General features: G+C 40.2%; 2 protein-coding genes across 2 annotated transcripts in view; both read left to right on the top strand.

The window, feature by feature from the left end:
- Positions 1-21456, top strand: part of UGGT2 (UDP-glucose glycoprotein glucosyltransferase 2) — a 586709-nt gene that overhangs the window by 229248 nt on the left and 336005 nt on the right. The gene's annotated exons all lie outside the window — the stretch shown is intronic.
- Positions 2470-21456, top strand: part of LOC113219496 (dnaJ homolog subfamily C member 3) — a 107774-nt gene continuing 88787 nt past the window's right edge. Inside the window, exon 1 of the mRNA XM_026446591.2 lies at positions 2470-2689. Within this exon, the coding sequence (XP_026302376.1) occupies positions 2608-2689 (82 nt within the window). The 5' untranslated portion in view covers positions 2470-2607. The remainder of the gene's footprint in view (positions 2690-21456) is intronic.

The raw sequence follows: 21456 nt of genomic DNA on the forward strand, positions 1-21456 counted from the left end.
AAAAAAAAAAAAAAAAAAAAAGAAATAAAAGCACAAGTTTGTAAAAATAAATGTGGAAGGATGTATATGGTGGCATTAACTTAATGTTTTCTTTTTTTTAATTTGGCACAAAAAGGTGCTTATAAGTGCTCTACTTGTTTCTGAACATTTATTTCTCTTCATATTTAATTCCTAAGCAAATCTTATCTCCTTTACCTCCAAAACATGTTCTAGATCTGTTCAGTCCTCTCTACCAACATTGTTTTTCCTAGTCAATAAACATAGATCAACCTAAGAAAAATTGTGTAATACTCTTAATTTTGGATATATCATAAATATGCTACAATTTTAAAAAATATTTTACTATAATTAACAAATAGTATGAATTACAGTAGAGATTTAATGTTTAATTTCAAAAAGATTCCACATATTCTGACAAATGTAAACATATTTACAGTAACTTTTCTTACAATCACTGGATTACTTTGGTTTTTGGTTTTATTGGCAAGAGTGATTTGTGAAAACTATGACTAGATGAACATTGGAGGAAGCATTCCCAAGCATTATACAGATAATTTTAGTTTTGCACATTTTTTTCTGTCTAATGTTACCTTCTTTGTTATAAAATTATCTTTTTTTCAAGGAATGCTTCGTAAAGCTTAGTTCTAATATTACAGAATTCATAGTTATGTAATTAATCTCAAAATCACTAACCATTGAAGACCCTTGCTACTTTTGCTTCCTATAACACGAAGTCTATCATCTCCTTGATAATTTCTAATTTCCATCCTTAGAACTTCTTCAGCTCTGCTACTTTTTCCTTAAGACCAGGGTCATAGGCAGCACACTGGTGATAACTCACAGTCTAGACATATTGCATTTTGTTTACAATTTTGTGTAAATAGTTGTTATTTTCTATGTTCAGCATCTTGCTGGCTGTCTTGGGTACAGCACCTCAATTGAATGTCTTCACCTGCGTATTTGTGGACATTGAAATCATCTACCATTTTTCAGAGACACTACCTTGTGATATAAAAAAACACAAGTCAAAAAAAAATCGAAAGGAATTTCTGAAGGAGCCTCTCTTCACTATTCCGCTGTTGTTAGAATAATGAGTAACACTGGTATGACATTCTACAATTTACAAGAACATTTATCTGCTTCACGAAAACTCAAAACAAAGCTTTGAGACTACCTGGATCCTAACCACTTTACAGATGAAGATAACTTACATAAAAGTTATGGGGTTTCCTGGATCTGAATCCTTTACTCTTCACATTATTTTGCCTTCCCCAAAACTAATCAAGGACTCCGTTTTTTTTTTTCTTTCTCGAAATTATTTCCTCCATATTAGTTTTCTTTGGAATAGACGACTTTTAAAAAGTCCTCCTTAGTATATCTTCAGGGAATCACAAATTCACTCTGCTATTTATAATTCATGAGTTTCTCTAATGGTAGCAAGGCAGCATATACAGGTGAAGTATTAAGTATGTACTTGATATTACTTAACACACATACCCCGTGTAAAAATACTGCTGGTGTACAGTGTGTGTGTTGGTGACTCCGGAGGAAGTGGCCGTGAACAGGCTTAATGCCGCATTGAGTAACTTCAACCTCATCTTGCTCAGGTTCGTATCTCTCTTGAATTTCCCATGGTAAGCGCAAGATGCAGGATCCGTCCTCACAGTTTTTTGCTTACCAGTTGACGTTGGCTGCATTCAGGAACGCCTCCCTCTCTTAAGCCACCGTGCTTTCCTGGTCTTTTCTTCACAGGGTTTTCCACAATCGCTCTTTTTCTGGGCACGCTGGTTTGCTGAAAGTCGGGGTGGCGAGGCCCAAGTTTCCAGGCCAATTACCTACCTGCCTTAGAGCAATTACGCACTTCTCTCTGGTTGTCCCTGAAATGGTCTAATCATCAGACCGCCCTAATGAACGCCCAGCTTCTCCTGATCTTTTCTTGCTTATGGCTCAGTTCAGACAGTATTTGTTCCGGGACTCTCAGCGGGAGGCGGGGTTTACCGGCTCACTTGAGACCTCAATTCCAGGCGCTCTGCAGTTGCCCTCAGACGCCCTGGGACCGTGTTTGGCCTTCCCATTCGGACGCTGCGGCTGCGCTTTCCTCTCCTAACATCACGCTGGCGAACCTCGGAAGGATCAAATTGTCCCACTCGCCAACCTAGCGCGCCGGTCCCGGCCCAAAAGGGCCTTTGCAGCCTGCGCATGCGGACTCGGCGACCGCCACAGACTCCCCGTCTGCTTCCCTCCGAGCGGCCGCGGCGGTTTGGAGCTTGCTGACAGCTCTGCGACCGGCAGACGCAGCCTCGTCTCGTGCTTCCACGTTATCCTATCAGAGACGGGGCGGGGCGGCGGCCTCCGGAGCCTATCAGCGCGAACCACGACCCCGGCGAGCCCGGGAGGAAAGCCGCCAGAAAGAAGGCGATTGGACAGCGGCGGCGCTCCGGGGCGTAGCGTCCCCCGGGCCCCGCCCACCGCTGCCTTCCTCTGCTGGGCTCCAGAGCCACTGAGGCCTGAACGAGAGCCGACCGGGGCGGGCGCAACTGCTGCCAGAGCGCCGGCGCGTGCTGGTGGGCCACACTCTTCCTTCTCTTCACTTGCGAGCTCTTGGACATGGTGGCCCCCGGCTCCGTGACCAGCCGGCTGGGCTCGGTGTTCCCCTTCCTGCTAGTCCTGGTGGATCTGCAGTATGAAGGTGAGTCCTGCCCTGCCCGGGCCGGGAAGTGGGCTCCCGGACCAGGCCCCCCGCGCTTTCCCGTTTGCGCCCGGGCGCGTGTCCCGGGGCGGCTCGGGAGGTGGGGTGAGCCCTGGGGGAGCCCGCGGCCTGGCTTGGGCCTGAGCCCACGCCCGGTTCCGGGTTTGCCTGGGGTAGAGTCGAGGGGACCGGAGGCCGCGGGGCCGGGACAGCGGGTTTGGACTAAGGAAAGGGGCCGCAGCAGTCGGAGGAGGCGGGGTGCGTCCCGTGGCGGGGAGCGGGGGCACGGGGCTGCGACTTCAGGACGTCCTGGGACGCGAAGACTTGGGCAGCCTTCGGGTCCCGGCCTCGCTTGGGACCCTTGCTGGGCGCCTGGGGACACTGTCAGTCATTGGTGCTAGGAGGAGGCACCAAGGTGGCCAAAAGACTTCCTTCGCCCTGGAGTTCTTGGGTGGGGTAGGAGTGTCATGTCCGGCTGGGAGTTGGAGGAGACAGTGTTGACTATTTAAAAAGTGAGTAACCATCCCCATTAAGATGCACTGTCATGTGGAGAAATTGTTAGTTTGGTGCAGTGAGGAGCGCTGTTGGAATTCCACCTCCCGGACGGCCAGGCACTGAGTTTGTGGTTTTACAACTCCCAGCATGGTGTCATTCAACGTATAGCTGGCATTACTTTTCCAAGTTCGCTGTAAAAGGTTCCCTTAAAAAGATATGGGCGATTAAATTTCTCTTCAGTCCTGCAGACTGGAATGTTGGCTACTCCAGAATAGCGAAAATAGAGGACTGTCCTGTCTTAGATGGCAGCGGGGAGGAGTAAGAATTAAAGCTGATAGTGCCGATTTAACGAATGCTTCTGACGCGGTTACTGTGCGAAATATTCGAGTGTAATGACACATCACGTGCACTGATCTATTTTCATCCCCGTAAAAAGGGCTAGTTGTCAAGGAGGTCAAATTAAACCTTTGAGTATTCCGTTCAAAGGGAGCGAGGAACTAAAAGTTGGGAATTGTTTATAGTGAATTCTTCTGAAGGTTCTCAACCTTTTTCTTTTCTTTTTTTTTAAAGTAGTACTCCCCAGTTTTTAGGTCTCACCCACAGCAATGGGCTTTTGCTTTTGCTTCCCCCGGTAACCATATTTTTTGAACCCCAAATCAGGACACGTAGTGTGGCAACATTGGGACAAAGAATTTGACAGTGAGGCTGCCCCCAAAAAATCTAGGGGATTGGATTGTACCACTTTAATATGGGTCACATAATATATGTTCTTTTGCATTTTCAAAAGCTTCATTCGTCCTGCCCCCGCATCTCCCACCCGTCATCTCTATTATTTATCTCCAGTTATCATTTATGATTTATTTTGGACACTTAAGAGAAAGTTGCCTATGTGCTGTTTAATGGTGTTTTTTTTTTTTTAAGTTACAGAGGTGCACAATTTTGAATGATTGCTTTTCCCACTACTTTGTGAACCATCTTTTTAGAATTGCTGTTCTGTATATGAGTCTGTAAGGACTCTTAACTCTTCATTTCCCTCCTGTGGTATTTTCCATAAGAAAACCTCATTAGAGAGCTTTTCTGTGTAGGAGGCACTGGTGACATTTTTCAGAGGAGTGCCAGAGTGTCTTCTTTAGGACTATTGTCTTTGTAAAGTAGCAGGGACTTGGTACAGGTAACAGAAAAGGAAGGAAAGAAAGGAGCCTTTCTGTAAGCTATCTCTTATTTATGAAAGCGTGTGGTATTATTCCTGCTTTACAGACCAGGGAACTGAGGCTCCAAAGGTTTTACTAACGTTCACTTTGTGTGCATGCTGGAGACAAAAGTTAAGTAGTTGACAACATCATGTGTGTCCGAGCATTTTTAAGTGATGGCAGCTGAGAAAAAAACCCCAGCACTTTTTTGTAATTAACAAGAAGGTTATTTCCTGGGAGGTTTAATACAATGGTTCTCAAACTTGAGTGTGCATCAGAATCGCACATGGAGGGGTTTTAAAACAGAGCGCTGTACCCCACTTACAGAGCTTGATTCATTAGATCTTGATGGTACCTGAAATTTTGCTTTTCTATAAAGACCCCGGATGACCACACCTGAGTTACTGGTGTAATAAATTATATAGAGGAGTTAAATTAGGTGTCTGCTATGTATTTGACACTGGATTTGGTGATGGGGATATAAAGGTAAGAACTCTGTCTTGAATTAGCAAACTGTTAGCGCCTGTTTTCCCAAAGAAATTCTGTCTGGATTCACTAATCTCATAGTTCTCTGGGAGGCAAATGGTGCTACTGCTAGGCCTGAGGCTTAATAAAATTGTGTTGCATTAAGGATTTTTGTTAAATAGGTAGATTTTAGCTGCTCTTGTCACACAAAAAGTAATTATGTGAGACGATAGATATATTAATCTGCTTCACTCTTGTTAATCTGCTTCACTATTGTAACCATTTTATCTGTGTATATCTCATAATACGATGTTGTAAACATCGAATGTATACAATACAATTCACTTTTAAAAAAGAAATGAAGGAGAATGGTTATGAGAGAAGTGAATGTGGAACTAAGAGTGGCACAGGATGGAGAAGAGATGACCTAGTTTTTTTCTGATTTTGAAATATTTGTCTGTTTTCTTCTAGATTTTTCTGTTAGTTGTCATCCAGAGACAGAAAGTATATATCATGAATTGAAAATTTGAGTCTTTTAGCACCCGCCCTTCTCAAAGGCCTTTGAAAGAGTGAAGTCAGAAGCACTAGATGAAATCGAATTTTTGGAATAGAAAGAAAACTTTAGTAGTATCTGCTTTAGTATTCTCATATTACAGATAAGGAAGTTATTTCATTTCTTTGCTAATGGTTTGTCCTGTTGGTGACTTGAGTAGCAACACAGCCTGGGAACCAAACCTTTTTTCTGTTATCATAGTTTTATCTCTTTTTTGTCCTTAGCATGCTATCTGGACTCAATTTTTCTTTTTTTTTTTTTTTTGAGGCGGAGTCTCGCTCTGTTGCTCGGACTGGAGTGCAGTGGCCGGATCTCCGCTCACTGCAAGCTCCGCCTCCCGGGTTTACGCCATTCTCCTGCCTCAGCCTCCGGAGTAGCTGGGACTACAGGTGCTCGCCACCTCGCCCGGCTAGTTTTTGTATTTTTAGTAGAGATGGGGTTTCACCGTGTTAGCCAGGATGGTCTCGATCTCCTGACCTCGTGATCCGCCCGTCTCGGCCTCCCAAAGTTCAATTTTTCTTTATTTCACTGAGCTGTTTAAACCATATATTTTGGCCATAGGGAAAAGAATAGTTAAAAATATACAGTTGAAAATCTATATGTATAAAATATTGTGATAATTTTTATTTGAACCTAAGCTATTAGAGGTATGTTTTGTCTTTTCTAGGATTTTCTTGACATTATCTAAATAGGGAAAGAATAAAGTAGCAAAAATGAGAGACTTTAAGTAATTTATATAAATTAAGTATCATAAAAGGTGGTCACATGTTTTCTAGAATTATTTTAAATTCTTCAATAAGATAGGCTATAGGTAGCAGTGGTATCAAAGTTCCAGGTCTCTTGACTAGTTAGTATTTGCTGAGAGACTGCCTGGAAATGCAGTGGTTTTCATTCTGTGGAGCAGGGGCCATTGTTCTGGGAGGGAATGCACTGTATTAATTAGGTTTTATTTTTCCGTATGAAGTTAATTAATTGTTGTTAAGTTTAATTTCTACTGCTGTGGTCTGTTTTGATTAATGTCCTAAAGTTAATCTTTGTTTATATGGAAATATCATGGGAACCCATTCACCTGCTCTTCAGAACTCAACCATAGATTTATTTTTCTTTCCATATCTTTAGAAAGCTACTTAAAAAAATTAAATCTGATGAGTTTGTATCATTTGGAGTTCTGGAATATGGAGAAGATTCATTTAATCAGTCAGCAAAGGCTTTTACTAACTACATTACTCTTTGGTGAGATATATATACATAGCATAAAACTCGTGGTTTTTGCTCTTGAGTTTACAGACCACTTGGGGTTTAAGACATGTATTTGTGAAGCATTCATGTCCTCTTTTTCTCCTTTCTCACTTTAGAGTGAGTGGTCCATTATTGTAGTTAGTGCACTGCAAATGCCCATTTATTTTCTGGCCCCTGTAATCTTCTGTTTTACTCACCTGCCAAAACCCAACACTGGTTAAATTCAACTTGGCCAACTCTTTTTATACCTTATAGGTAAACACGGATGGAGGAAAATGAAGACAACTTGGCTGATTAGTCTCATTTATCTTTATTTTTATTTTCAACTTTTTTTTTTGAGACAAGATCTTGCCCTGTCACCCAGGCTGAAATGCAGTGGCATGATCCTAGGTCAATATAGGCTTGACCTCCTGGGCTCAAGCAGTCCTCCCACCTCAGCCTCCTGAATAGCTGGGACCACAGGTGTGCACCACCACATCCCCTACTAAGTTTTTAAAATTTTTTGTAGGGACAGGGTCTTCTATGTTTGCCCACGCTGGTCTTGAACTCCTCGGCTCAAGCAATCCTCATGCCTTGGCCTCCCAAAGTGTTGAGATTACAGGCGCGAGCCTATGCGCCTGGCCCTGATTAGTCTCATTTTAAAGAAACAATCTCAGTTGGAAATGCACATTAAATACTGCTAACACTCTTACAATTCTTCACTATGTCTATTCTTGAAAATCAGTATTTCAAACATTTTCCTCCCTCCTTAAGCCTCTAATTTAAACTCTCCTTTCCTCTCTCCCCTAACTCATTCTTTTAGACCTTATCTTTATTGAGAAAATGAAAGCCATCACAAGGCAAGTTCTTCTTTCTACCTCAAAATTCAGTAGCTTATCTACATTTGTACCTATTCTGCTACTTTTTCTCGTATTAAATAACATACATTAGATGTCTCTATCCCCAGATAAATCTAATCTGTGTAATTACACCCTCGATTCCATTTCTTGTCGCCTTCTGAAAATGTTGCTCCTACAATTGTATCTTTGCGCTGCTATAAGAAAATACCACAGACTGAGTAATTTATAAAAAGATTTCTATCTGAATTTTGGAGGGAACGTTCAAACAGTAGTAGATGCTGAACTTCCTGCTCTATCTTTCTTTGGCTAGATTCCAGTGTCTTCTGTGTTTCTGCTACAAGACTTCTTTTAGACTCTCCCCCACCTTGCTAGAGTCTTGGCTTAGCCTTCTGTTTTTTTTAAAAAAAGAATCTTAGGGCTTTCCTCATTCCTCACATTCTAAGTGTTCCAACCTGAATAACCATCTCTATCTCTGGGATTGCTATCTGGTCTGGGTCTGCCACCGCCTTTGCTTGAACTTTAGTATCTTTGACTATGAGTTCTTGCCTCCTTTAGTCTGGTTTTTCCAGTCTTGATTGTAACTCACATCATACCTTTAACCCCCCACCTTTAAGTTTAAAAAAATCCTTATTTTCTGCTCTCCAAAATATAAGGTATTCTAATACTAATTTCAGTGAAAGACATAGTTGACTACCTTTTTCCCTGCCCTTGCTGCTTATTTTGCTGACTTAGGATCACTGCTTGTCTAAGGAGAAACCTATTGTCTGATGCTGATTAGGAAATGGCATGATGTTTGGTTGTCTTACCTCTCTGAAAATAATTTTTACAGACCATGTGGCAAAGGAATAAAAATTACCTGTGGCTCAAAAGAGAGTTGATTGCAAAAACAGCCAATAATTTGCAAATAATTTGATTTTTCAGATATATGTCTTTATGAATCATTGATCATATGTTTGACTTGATAATTGTTATGTATTTTAGATTTTATTCTGATGAATTATAATACATTTAAATAAAAAGACAAATAGTTAAATTCACTCAACAAATATTGCATACACACTATGTGTGGGATACTGAATTAGGTGATACAAAGAAGAATAGATAGCTCCTCCTCTCAAACTTCTTTTGATGAGTTTTGTGGGGTTGGGACTTTGAGAAGCAGGCAAATTGTGAAAAGCAATGTATAGAGACAGTGACATTGCAAAGTGAAGTCATGTACCTGTGAGTGTGGAAATGCAAAATATAATAGGAAGATTGAAGGAGCTTTTTTTACCTCTCTCAAAACAATACAGTGTGAGGGATGGTTTCACAAAGGAGCCAGCATTTGAGGGCAGAATCTTTTTTTTTTTGTTTATTTTATTTTAGATTCAAGATACACATGTGCAGATTACACGGGTAAATTGTGTAATGGTGGAGTGATGTGGTTTAGATCTGTGCCCCACCCAAATCTCATGTTCAGTTGTAATCCCCAGTGTTGGATCTGGGGCCTGATGGGAAGTGATTGGATCATGGGCTTGGTTTCTAATGGTTTAGCACCATCCCCTGGAGCTGTTATTGTGATAGAATTCTCACAGGATCTGGTTGTTTAAAAGTGTGTAGTATCTCCCCGCGCCTCTTCCTCTGGCTCTGGCCATGTGAAGATGAGCCTACTTCTCCTTTACCTTCTGCCATGATCATAAGTTTCCTAAGGCTTCCTCAGCCATGCTTCATGTAAAACCTATAGAAACGTCAGCCAATTAAACCTCTTTTCTTTATAAATTACCCAGTTCTGGCCACGCCTGTAATCCCAGCACTTTCGGAGGCCGAGGCGGGTAGATCATGAGGTCAGGAGTTCAAGATCAACCTGGCCAAGATGGTGAAACCCCATCTCTACCAAAACTACAAAAAAAAAAAAAAAAAAAATTAGCCAGGTGTGATGGTGGGCACCTGTAATCCCAGCTACTAGGGAGGCTGAGGCAGATAATTGCTTAAACCCAGGAGGCGGAGGATGCAGTGAGCTGAGATTGCGCCACTACACTTGAGCCTGGATGACAGAACGAAACTCCATCTCAAAAAAAAAAAAAAAAAAAAAAAATTACCCAGTTCCAGGTATTTCTTCATAGCAATGTGAGAATGGACTAATACAGAGAATTGGTGGTACTGGGAGTGGGGCATTGCTATAGAGATACCTGAAAATGTAGAAGGAAGCAACTTTGGAATGGGCTAATGGGCAGAGATTGGGACAGTTTGGAGGACTCAGAAGAAGACAGGAAGAGGAGGGAAAGTTTGAAACTATCTAGAGACTTGCTGAATGGTTGTGACCAAAATGCTGATAGTGATATAGACAGTGAAGTCCAGGCTGAGCAGGGCTCAGAATGACTGCAGATGAGTAACTTATTGGGAACTGGAGTAAAGGCCACTCTTGCTATGCTTTAGCAAAGAGACTGGTGGCATTGTACCCCTGGTCTATGGATCTGTGGAACTTTGAACTTGAGAGAGATGATGTAGGGTATCTGGTGGAAGAAATTTCTAAGCAGCAAAGTGTTCAAGATGTGACTTGACTGCCTCTTGCAGCCAGTGCTCATATTCATGAGCAAAGAAATGATGTAAAATTTGAATTTATATTTAAAAGGGAAACAGAGCATAAGAGTTGGAAAATTTTCAGCCTGTCCATGTGGTAGAAAAGAAAAACCCATTTTCAGGGGAGTAATTCAAGCAGACTGCATAAATTTGTTTAAGTAAAGAGGAGCCAAGTGCTGATAGCCAAGACAATGGGAAAAGGGCTCCAAGGCATCTCAGCGACCTTTAAGTCAGCTCCTTTCGTCATAGGCCCAGAAACCTAGGTTTCCTGGGTGATTCTCAGGACCCTGCCACCCTGCACAGCCTTAGGACACTGCTGCCTGCATCCTAGCTACTCCAGCTCCAGCCATGGCTGAAAGGGGCCCAGATATAGCTCAGGCCTTCAGAGGGTGCCAGCCCAAACCCTTGGCAGATTCCACATGGTGTTAAGCCTGCCGGTGCTGAATGCAAGAGTTGAAGCTTGGGAGCCTCAGCCTAGATTTCAGATGTATGGAAAAGCCTGGATGTTCAGGCAGAAGGCTGCTGCAGGGGCAGAGCCCTCATGGAAAAATCTCTACTAGGGCATTGCAGAGGGGCAATGTGGGGTTTGAGCCCCCACACAGAGTCTCCACTGGGGCATTGCCTAGTGGAGCTGTGAGAATGACCACCATCTTTCAGACCCCAGAATGGTAGATCCACCAACAGCTTGCACCATGCAACTGGAAAAGCTGCAGCCACTCAACACCAGCCCTTGACAGCAGCTGCGCAGGCTGAGCCCTGCAAAGTCACAGGAGTGGCACTGCCCAAGGCCTTGGGAGATCACCCCTTGTTGCAGTATGCCCTGGATGTGAGACATGGAGTCAAAGGAGATTATTTTTGAGCTTTAAGATTTAATAACTGCCCTGCTGGGTTTTAGCACGTACATGGGGCCCATAGCCTTTTTCTTTTAGCTGGTTTTACCCTTTTGGAAAGGGACTATTTACCCAATGCCTATAGTCCCATTGTATCTGGGATGTAATTAACTTGTTTTTGATTTTGTAGGCTCACAGGTGGAAGGGACTTGGCTTGTCCCAGCTGAGACTTTGGACTTTTGAGTTAACGCTGGAATGAGTTAAGACTTTGAGGGCTGTTGAGAAGGGATCATTATATTCTGCAATGTGAGAACATGAGATTTTGGAGGGCCTGGGGCAGAGTGATATGGTCTGGATCTGTGCCCCATCCTCATCTCATGTTGAATTGTAATCCCTAATGTTGGAGGTGGGGCCTGGTGGTAGGTATTTGGATCATGGGGGTAGTTTCTAATGGTTTAGCTCTATCTCCCTATTGCTCTTCTCATAATAGAGTTCTCATGATATCTAGTTATTTAAAAGTATGTAGCACTTTCCCTCTGTCTCTTTTCCTCCTGCTCTGGCATGTGAAGAGGTGCCTGCTTCTCCTTCCTCTGTGATTGTGAGTGTCCTGAGGCCTCCCCAGCCATGGTTCCCATACAGCCTGCAGAACAGTGAGCCAATTAACCTTCTTTCCTTTATACATTATCCAGTTTCAGGTATTTCTTTATAGCAATGTGAGAATGGACTACATGGGGTGTGGGCTTCTAGTGTACCTATTACCCTAGTAATGAACGTTGTATGCAGTGGGTAATTTTTTAACCCTCTTCCCTCTTCTCTTCCATCTTCTCTTTTGGAATCCCTAGTAACTTATTTACATCTTTATGTCCATGTGTACCCATTGTTTAGATCCCACTTGTAATTGTGAACACATGGTATTTCATTTTCTGTTTCTGAGTTATTTCACTTAGACTGATGGCCTCCAATTCCATCCATGTTGCTGCAAAGGACATCATTTTCTTTTTTATGGTTACGTAGTATTCCATGTTGTCCATATGCCACATTTTCTTTATTCAGTCAACCGTCGATGGACACTTAGGTTGATTCCATTGACTTTGCCATTGTGAATAGTGCTGCGATAAACATATGGGTGCAGGTGCCTTTTCTTTAATATAAGGATTTGGTTTCCTTTGGGGAGATACCCAGTAGTGGGATTGTTGGGTCAAATGGTAGTTCTGTTTTTTTTTGTTTTTGTTTTTGTTTTTAGAAATCTCCACATTGTTTTCCATAGTGGTTGAACTAATTTACATTGCTGCCAGCCGTATATAAGTGTTACAGTTTCTTCACCTCCGTACCAACATCTATTATTTTTTTTTAAACTTTTTAGTAATAACCACTCAGACTGGTATAAGATGATTGATATTTCATTGTGGTTTTAATTTGCAGTTCTCTCATAATTAGTGATGTTGAACATTTTTTCATGTTTGTTGGCTGCTTGTATGTCTTCTTTTGAGAAATGTCTCTTAATGTCCTTTGCCCACTTTTTTTGAGACAGAGTCTTGCTCTGTCGCCCAGGCTGGAGTGCAGTGGCGTGATCTCGGCTCACTGCAAGCTCTGCCTCCCAGGTTCACACCATTCTCCTGCCTCAGCCTCCCGAGCAGCTGGGACTACAGGCGCCCGCTACCATGCCTGGCTAATTTTTTGTATTTTTAGTTGAGACAGGGTTTCACTGTGCTAGCCAGGATGGTCTTGATCTCCCGACCTCGTGAACGGCTGCCTTGGCCTCCCAAAGTGCTGGGATTACAGGCATCAGCCACCGCGCCTGGCCCTTTGCCCACTTTTTAATGGGGTTGTTTGTTTTCTTCTTGTTGAGTTGTTTGAGTGTCTTGTAGATTCTGGATGTTAGTCCTTTGTCAGAGACATAATTTGCAAATGTTTTCTCTCATTCTGTAGTTTGTCTCTTTGCCCTGTTGATAATCTTTTGATGTGCAGAAGCTTTTTAGTTAAGTCCCATTTGTTTATTTTTGGTTTTGTTGCATTTGTGTTTGGGGTCTTCATCATAAATTGTTTGCCTAGGCCAATGTCCAGAATGTTTAATCTATCTTGAGGTACTTTTTGTATATGCTGGGAGATAGAGATCCAGTTTCTTCTGCATATGGCTAGCCAATTTTCCCAGCACCATTTATTGAATTAGGGTGTCATTTCCCTGTTGTTTATTTTTGTCAGCTTTGTCAAAGATCAATCAGTTGGATGTAGGTATGTGGTTTTATTTCTGGGTTCTCTATTGTAGTCCATTGTTCTGTATGCCTATTTTTGTACCAGTACCATGCTATTTTAGTTACTACAGCTTTGTAGTATAATTTGAAGTCAAGTAATATGATGCTTCTGGATTTGTTCTTTTTGGTTAGGATTACTTTGGCTATTCATGCTGTTTTTTGGTGCTGTATGAACTTTAGAATTGTTTTTCCAAATTCTCTGAAAAATGACGTTGGTGATTTGATAGGAATTGTGTTGAATCTACAGATTACTATGGGCAGTGTAGTTATTTTAATGATAGTCTCTAAATTCATGAGCATGGGATGTTTTTCTGTTTATGCCATATATGATTTGTTTCATAAGTGCTTTGTAGTTCTCATGGAGATCTTTCACCTCCTTGGTCAATGTATTCCTAGATATTTTATTTTTTTTGCATATGGCTATCGTTAATGGGATTGAATTCTTGATGTGGTTTTCGGCTCAATGTTGTTGGTGTATAGAAATGCTACAGATTTTTATACGGTGGTTTTGTATACTGAGACTTTACTGAAGTTGTTTATCAGGTCTTGGAGTCGTTTAGTAGAATCTTTAGGGTTTTCTAGGTAAAAAAAATAATATTTGTGAAGAGACATAATTTGACCTTCTCTTCTCCCATTTGAGTGTCTTTTATTTCTTTTTCTTGCCTGATAACTTTAGCCAGGACTTCCAGTACTATGTTGAATTGGAATAGTAAGAGTGAACATCATTGTCCTGTTCCAGTTCTTAGGGTGAATGCTTTCAGCTTTTCCCCATTCAGTATATTGGCTGTGGGTTTGTCATATGTGGCCTTTATTATGCTGAGGTATGTTTCCTCTATGCCTAGTTAATCTAGTTAGCAGTCTATCAATTTTGCTCATGGATTTGAAGAATATAATATCGTTAAAATGACAACACTACCTAAAGCAATCCACATACCACCCACAGCATACTGTCTTGGTTATTGTAGCCTTATAGTGTGAAGTTGGGTAATATAATGCCTCCAGCTTAGTTCTTTTTGCTAAGGATTGCTTTGGCTATTTAGGTTGTTTTTTGGTTTTATATGAATTTTAGAATATTTTTAATTCTGTGAAAAATGACATTGGCAGTTTGGTAGGAATAGTGTTGAATCTGTAGATTGCTTTGGGCAGTATGGCCATTTTAATGATATTGATTCTTCCAGCCCATGAGCATGGAATGTTTTCCCATTTGTTTGTGTCATGTATGACTACTTTGAGCAGTGTTTAATAGTTCTCCCTTTAGCAATGTTTCACCTCCTTGGTTAGCTGTATTCCTAGGTATGTTACTTTTTGTGTGTGGCTATTAAAAATGGGATTGTGTCATTGATTTGGTCCTCAGCTTGACTGTTGTCAGTATATATAAATGTTACTGCCACTTGTACGTTAATTTTGTATGCTGAAACTTTACTGAAGTTGCTTATCAGTTCCAGAAGCCTTTTGGTGGAGTCTTTAGAGTTTTTTAAGTGTAGAATCATATAATCACTGAAGAGAGGTATTTGACTCCTTTTCCTATTTAGATGCCTCTTATTTCTTTCTCTTGCCTGATTGCTCTGGTTAAGACTTCCAGTACCGTGGCAAATAGGAGTGGTGAGAATGGGCATCCTTGTCTTGTTCCAGTTTTCAAGGGAAATGCTTTCAGCTGCTGCCTGTTTAGTATGGTGTTGGCTGTGGGTTTGTTATAGATGACTTTTATTATTTTCAGGTATGCTTCTTCGATGTCTAGTTTCTTGAGGAATTTTTATACAAGGGTGTTGGATTTCATAGATTGCTTTTTCTACAGTTTTTTTTTTTGAGGCAGAGCCTTACACTGTCCCCCAGGCTAGAGTGTAGTGGCTCTATCTTGGCTCACTGCAACCTACGCCTCCCACTTCAGGTGATTCTTGTACCTCAGCCTCCTGAGTAGCTGGGGTTACAGGCATGCACCACCATGCCTGGCTAATTTTTTGTAGAGATGGGGTTTTGCCATGTTGGCCGGGCTGGTCTTGAACTCCTGGCCTCAAGTGATCCTCCCGCCTCAGCCTCCCAAAGTGCTGGGATTACAGGTGTGAGCCACTGTGCTCACCCTTTCTGTATCTATTAAGATGATCATTTGGGTTTTGTTTTTAATTGTGTTTATGTGGTGGACCACATATGTTTGCATATTTTGAACCATGCTTGCATCCCAGAGACAAAGCTCACTTGATTATGATGGGTTTGTGTGTGCGTGCGTGCGTGTGTGTGTGTGTGCTATTGGATTTAGTTTGCTAGTATTTTGTTGCATATATTTACTTCTATTTTCATGAGGGATATTGGTCTGTGGTTTCCTTTTTTCGGTTGTCTTGCCTCATTTCGGTATCAGGTTGATACTGGTTTCATAGAATGAGTTAGGGAGGAATCCTTCCTCCTGGATTTTTTTTTTTTTTTTTTGGAATACTTTCAGTAAGATTGGTAACCAGCTCTTCTTCGTATGACTGGTAAAATTTGGCTGTAAATATGTCCTGGGCTTTTTGTTTGTTTGTTTGTTTTCCTGGAAGATTTTGTTAGGACTAATTTGATTTTATTGCTCATTATTGGTCTATTCAGGATTTCTATTTCTTCTTAGTTAAATCTTGGGAGGTTGTATATTTCTGGGAATTTATCCATTTCCTGTAAGTTTTCTAGTTTGCTTAAAGATGTTCATAGTAGTCTCTGATGATCTTTTGTATTTCCGTGGTATCAGTTGTCACCTTTCTTATTTCTGGTTGTGCTTATTTGAATCTTCTCTCTTTTATTCTTGGTGAGTCTAGCTAGTGATCTATCAATTTTGTTTATCCTTTCAAAGAAGTTTTTGTTTTGTTGATGTTTTTACTTTTTTTATTTTTATTTTTTGGTCACCATCTCATTTAGTTCATTTCTGATCTTTTTATTTCTTTTCTCCCAGCTAGTTTTGGGTTTGTGTTGTTCTTATTTTTCTGATTCCTTGAGGTGTGGTGTGTGGTTGTTCATTTGAGATCTTTCTGTCTTTTTGATTACGGCATTTAATGCTGTAAACTTGCTTCTCAGCACAGCTTTTGTTGTATCCCAGAGGTTTTGGTATGCTATGTTTCTGTTTTCATTTGTTTCAAAAATTATTTTGATTTCTGCTTTAATTTCATTGCTCGCCCAAAAGTAATTCAGGTGGTTTAGTTTTCATGTACTTGTGTTGTTTTCAGAGTTCCTTTTGGTATCGACTTCTAATTTTATTCCATTGTGGTTGAAGAAAATACTTGATATGACTTTGACTTTTTTTTGAGTTTATTGAAACTTTTCATGGCCAAGCATATGGTTGATTTTAAGAGTGTTCCACATGCAGATGAGAAAAATGTATATTTTGCAGTTGTTGGATAGAGTGTTCTGTAAATGTCTACTAGGTCCGATTGGTTTAGAGTTTAGTCTAAGTCTGGAGTTCCGTTGTTCACTTTCTGCCTTGATGGTCTGTCTTGTGTTATCAGTGGGGGGTTGAAGTCTCATTATTATTGTGTGGCTGTTGATCTGTTTTCTTAGGTCTAGTAGGAGTAGTTTTATGAATCTTGGTGTTCCAGGGTTGAGTGTGTATATATTTAGCATAATTAAATCTCCTTGTTATATTGAACCTTTTATTATTATATAAATAATAATAACCCCAGGGCCCAACCCCAGTCTCAGCCCTACTCTGCTCTAGCACTATAGTTGTAGCAGGAGTTTTTCTGCTCATCTGCTTCTACCCCCTAATAGAAAATAGTGTATTAATCCAAACCTTTACACTATGTTTAGGGGCTATTACCACCTTATTTACAGCAATCTGTGTTCTAACACAACATGATATCAAAAAAATAACACTCTTCACCTCAACTAGACCGTATAATATTCACAATTGGCATTAATCAACCACACCTAGCATTCCTACACATCTGCACCCATGCCTTTTTTAAAGCTATATTATTTATGTTTCAGGATCCATCATCCACAACCTCAACGATGAACAAGATATTTAAAAAATAGGAGGACATTTAAGACCTTACCCCTTACCTGTTCTTCCGTTATTATTGGCAGCCTAGCACTTACAGGTATGCCTTTCCTAATAGGCTTTTACTCTAAATACCTTGTTATCAAAACTGCAAACATGTCATATATTAACACCTGAGCCTTTTCTATTACTCTTATTGCCACCTCCTTAGCAGCTGTCTGTAGTATCAGAATTATTTTCTTCGCTCTAATAGGACAACCCCACTTCACGACTGTAATTATTATTAACGAAAGTATTCCCTTCCTAACTAATTCAATTAAATACCTAATAATAGGCAGTATCTTCACTGTATTTCTCATCACCATTAGTGTTATCCCTACCTCTTCCCCCCAAACAACAGTACCACCTCTGTGTGTGTGTGTGTGTGCATGCTGTTGGATTTAGTTTGCTAGGATTTTGTTGCATATGTTTACTTCTATTTTCATCAGGGGTATTGACCTGTGGTTTCCTTTTTTTGGTTGTCTTGCCTCAAGTTTTTTGGTTGTCTTGCCTGTAAGTTACACTTAGAGCCCTAATTGTAACTACCCTAGGGATTTTGCTAGCAGTGGAGCTCAGTCTTATAACTAATAATCTTAAGCTAAAATATCCATTACAGACATTCAAATTCTCCGATATGCTAGGATTTTACTCAACCACAGTCCATTGTACAACCCCTTGCTCAAGCCTACTTACAAGCCAAAATCTGGCTTCACTTCTACTAGACTTAGTTTGATTAGAAAAGTCCCTACCAAAGATAATTTCACAGACCCACATTACAGCCTCAATTACCATATCCACTCAAAAGGCCTAATTAAATTTTATTTCCGTTCCTTTTTTATCCCCTCCTTTCTAACTCTACTCTTAATTATCTAATCTATTACCCTAAGTAATTTCAATTACAACATAATCGCCAACAAACAATGCTCAACCAGCAACCACCACCAATCAACACCCATAATTATATAAAGCACCTGCACCCACAGAATCCTCATGAATCAACCCCGGCCCCTCACCCTCAAAAATTATTCAACTTCCTACACTACTAAAATTAATTGTAATCACCGCCCCATCATATTCAACCATTCATCAAATCAACACCAATTCTATTAGTAACTCTAATAATAAAGTTCGTCAAATATCAATACTTGATCCTTGTGTCTCAGGGTATTCCTCAATAGCTATTGCTGCAGTATAACCAAAAACAACCATCATCCCACCTAAATAAATTAAAAAGACTGTTAACCCTATAAAAGCCCCACCATAATTCAACACAATACCACAACCCACAGCACCACTAGTAATTAACCCTAAACCTCCATAAATAGGAGAAAGTTTTGAAGACAAACCTACAAATCCTATAACCAAAATAATACCCAATAAGAATAAAGCATATGTCATTCCCACGTGGCTTGTAACTATGACTAATGATATGAAAAATCATCATTGTACTTCAACTGTAAGAACACTAATGATCAATGTGTGTAAAATACACCCACTAATTAAAATTATAAGTTATTCGTTTATTGATCTCCCACACCATCCAACATCTCTATGTGATGAAATTTTGGCTCACTTCTTGGCACTTGCTTTATTCTCCAGACCATCACAAGATTATTTCTGGCCATACACTACACACTGGACACTTAACTGCTTTCTCTTCGGTTACCCATATCAACCGAGATGTAAACCATGGCAGAATAGTCCACTATTTTCACGCTAATGGCGCTTCAGTATTCATCTACCTCTTCCTGCACGTTGGCCGAGGTTTATATTACAGGTCATTCATGCTCCTAGAAACCTAAACTATTGGTATTATCCTCCTACTCACAACTGTAGCAACAGCATTTATAGGCTATGTACTCCCATGAGGCCAAATATAATTCTGAGGCGCTACAGTAATTACAAATCTATTATCAGCCATTCCGTATATTGGAATGGACCTTGTTCAATGAATCTGAGGTGGGTTCTCAGTTGATAAAGCCACCCTTACATGACTTTTCACCTTCCATTTTATCCTATCCTTCATCATTATAGCCATAGCAATTCTCCACCTTTTATTCTTGCATGAAACAGGATCCAATAACCCTTCAGGAATTTCATTAGATTCCAACAAAATCACCTTCTACCCTTACTATACAACCAAAGATATCCTAGGTCTAATTTTTCTCCTCTTCCTTCTAATAACTCTAGTATTATTTTCACCTGACCTCCCGAGAGATCCAGACAATTACACTTTAGCCAACCCCCTCAGTATCCTACCCCACATTAAGCCACAGTGATACTTTTTGTTCGCATACACAATCTAACGATCCATCCCTAATAAATTAGGAGGTGTACTGGCCCTTCTATTCTCTATTCTCATTCTAGCAGTTATTCTTGTACTACATACGTTCAAACAACCAAGCATAATATTCTGCCCACTAAGTCAATGCCTGTTCTGAATTTTAGTGGCCGACCTGCTTACACTCACATGAATCAGAGGATAGCCAGTCGAACATCCTTTTGTTACCATTGGACAGACAGCGTCTATCATGTAATTCCCCATTATCCTTGCCCTTATACCACTCACTGCCCTAATTTAAAATAAGCTACTTAAATGAAACTGCCTTTGTAGTATATAACTCATTACTCTGGTCTTGTAAAATAGAAATGGAGAGTCTCTCTCCAGGACAACTCGGAGAAAAAGCATTCCCACTTCACCATCAACACCCAAAGCTGAAGTTGTAATTAAACTATTCTCTGTATTCCTTTCGGCACACATTTTAACTAATATGTCAGTATTGACTGCCAACACTAATATATTAGTACTCCTATATACTTTGTGCATTACTGTTAATCCCCATGAATAATATATAATGTTATAAATGCTTGATCGCACATAGTACATACACACATAACCTTATATTAAAGATCCATTCCACATGTATATAAGTATGTACTAACAATCTGCTAATCAACTATCACACATTCAGACATTATACTCACATGATAAAACTTGATCCACATGAATATCGACCACTATTGGAAACCCTTGATATTACATAGTGCATACATTCATTCACTGACATAGTGCATTTCAGTCAAGATTAACCTCACCAACATGGATATCCCCTACCAAGCTTTGGTCTCTTAATCTACCCACCTCCGAGAAATCATCATCCCTCTTGGGCGTGTTACTGTCCTCGCTCTGGGCGCTTAACACTTGGGGGTGACTATACTGAAACTATACCTGGCATGTAGTTCTTACCTTAGGGCCATGAAACTAAGATCGCCCACACATTTCCCTTAAATAAGACATCTCGATGGACTAGTGAACTACCACCCTATTAACCAGTCACGGGAGTACTGTCATGCATTTGGTATTTTTAACTTTTGGAGATGCTATCACTCACCATTGTGGAAGGCTTCTTTGCCTTTTTAAAATTTTATTTTAAATTATTGTTGGTTTAAAGTCTGTTTTATCTGATATAAGAATGTTTGCTTCAGCTTGCTTTCTTTCCCATTTGCGTGATACATCTTTTGTCACCCCTTTGAGTCTATAGGTGTCTTTAGTCATTAGGCAAGGCTCATGTAGGCTACAGATGGTTGTGTCTTTTTTTATCCAGTTTGCCGCCGTATCTGTTAGGTGGAACATTTAGGCCATTTACTTGCAAGGTTAATATTGATATGTGAAAGTTTGTTCCTGTGTTGTTAGCTAGTTGCCTTGGAGTCACAATTGTATAATAGCTTTATAGGATCTGTGAGCTTTGTATTTACATGTGCTTTTATCATGGCAAATATCCTTTTGTTTCCACATTTAAAACTCTTTGCACTTTTCTTATACGTCTAGTCTAGTAGTGATGAATTCCTTTAGTGTTTGCTTGTCTGTAAAAGACTTTGTTTCTCTTTCATTTATGAAGCTTAGTTTGGCAGGATATAAAGTTCTTGGTTAGAGTTTTTGTTTGTTTGTTTTTGGAGTCTAAAACGTGGCCCCAGACTCTTCTGTCATGTAAGGTAAAGCTGAGAATTTCACTCTTAATCTGATGGGATTCCCTTTGTAAATGATTTGACACTTCTGTCTAACTGCTTTTAAGATTTGCTGATAGTCTGATGACTATATTCCTTGGTTATGTTCGTCTTGTATGGTATCTTCCAGGTGCCCTGTGAATTCCTGATATCTGGATGTCTACATCTCTAGCAATATCAGGGGATTTTTCCTGTTTTATTTCCTCAAATATGTTTTTTTAAATTTCTTTTTCTTCTTCTTCAGAATGCCTGTAAGTTGTAGGTTTGGTTGTTTTACATAATCCCGTATTTCTCAAAGGCTTTGTCTGATTTTAAAAATTCTTTTGAAATTTTAAAACAAATT

Source organism: Piliocolobus tephrosceles, chromosome X (assembly GCF_002776525.5).
Source record: "Piliocolobus tephrosceles isolate RC106 chromosome X, ASM277652v3, whole genome shotgun sequence".
In the NCBI taxonomy this organism is placed as follows: domain Eukaryota; kingdom Metazoa; phylum Chordata; class Mammalia; order Primates; family Cercopithecidae; genus Piliocolobus; species Piliocolobus tephrosceles.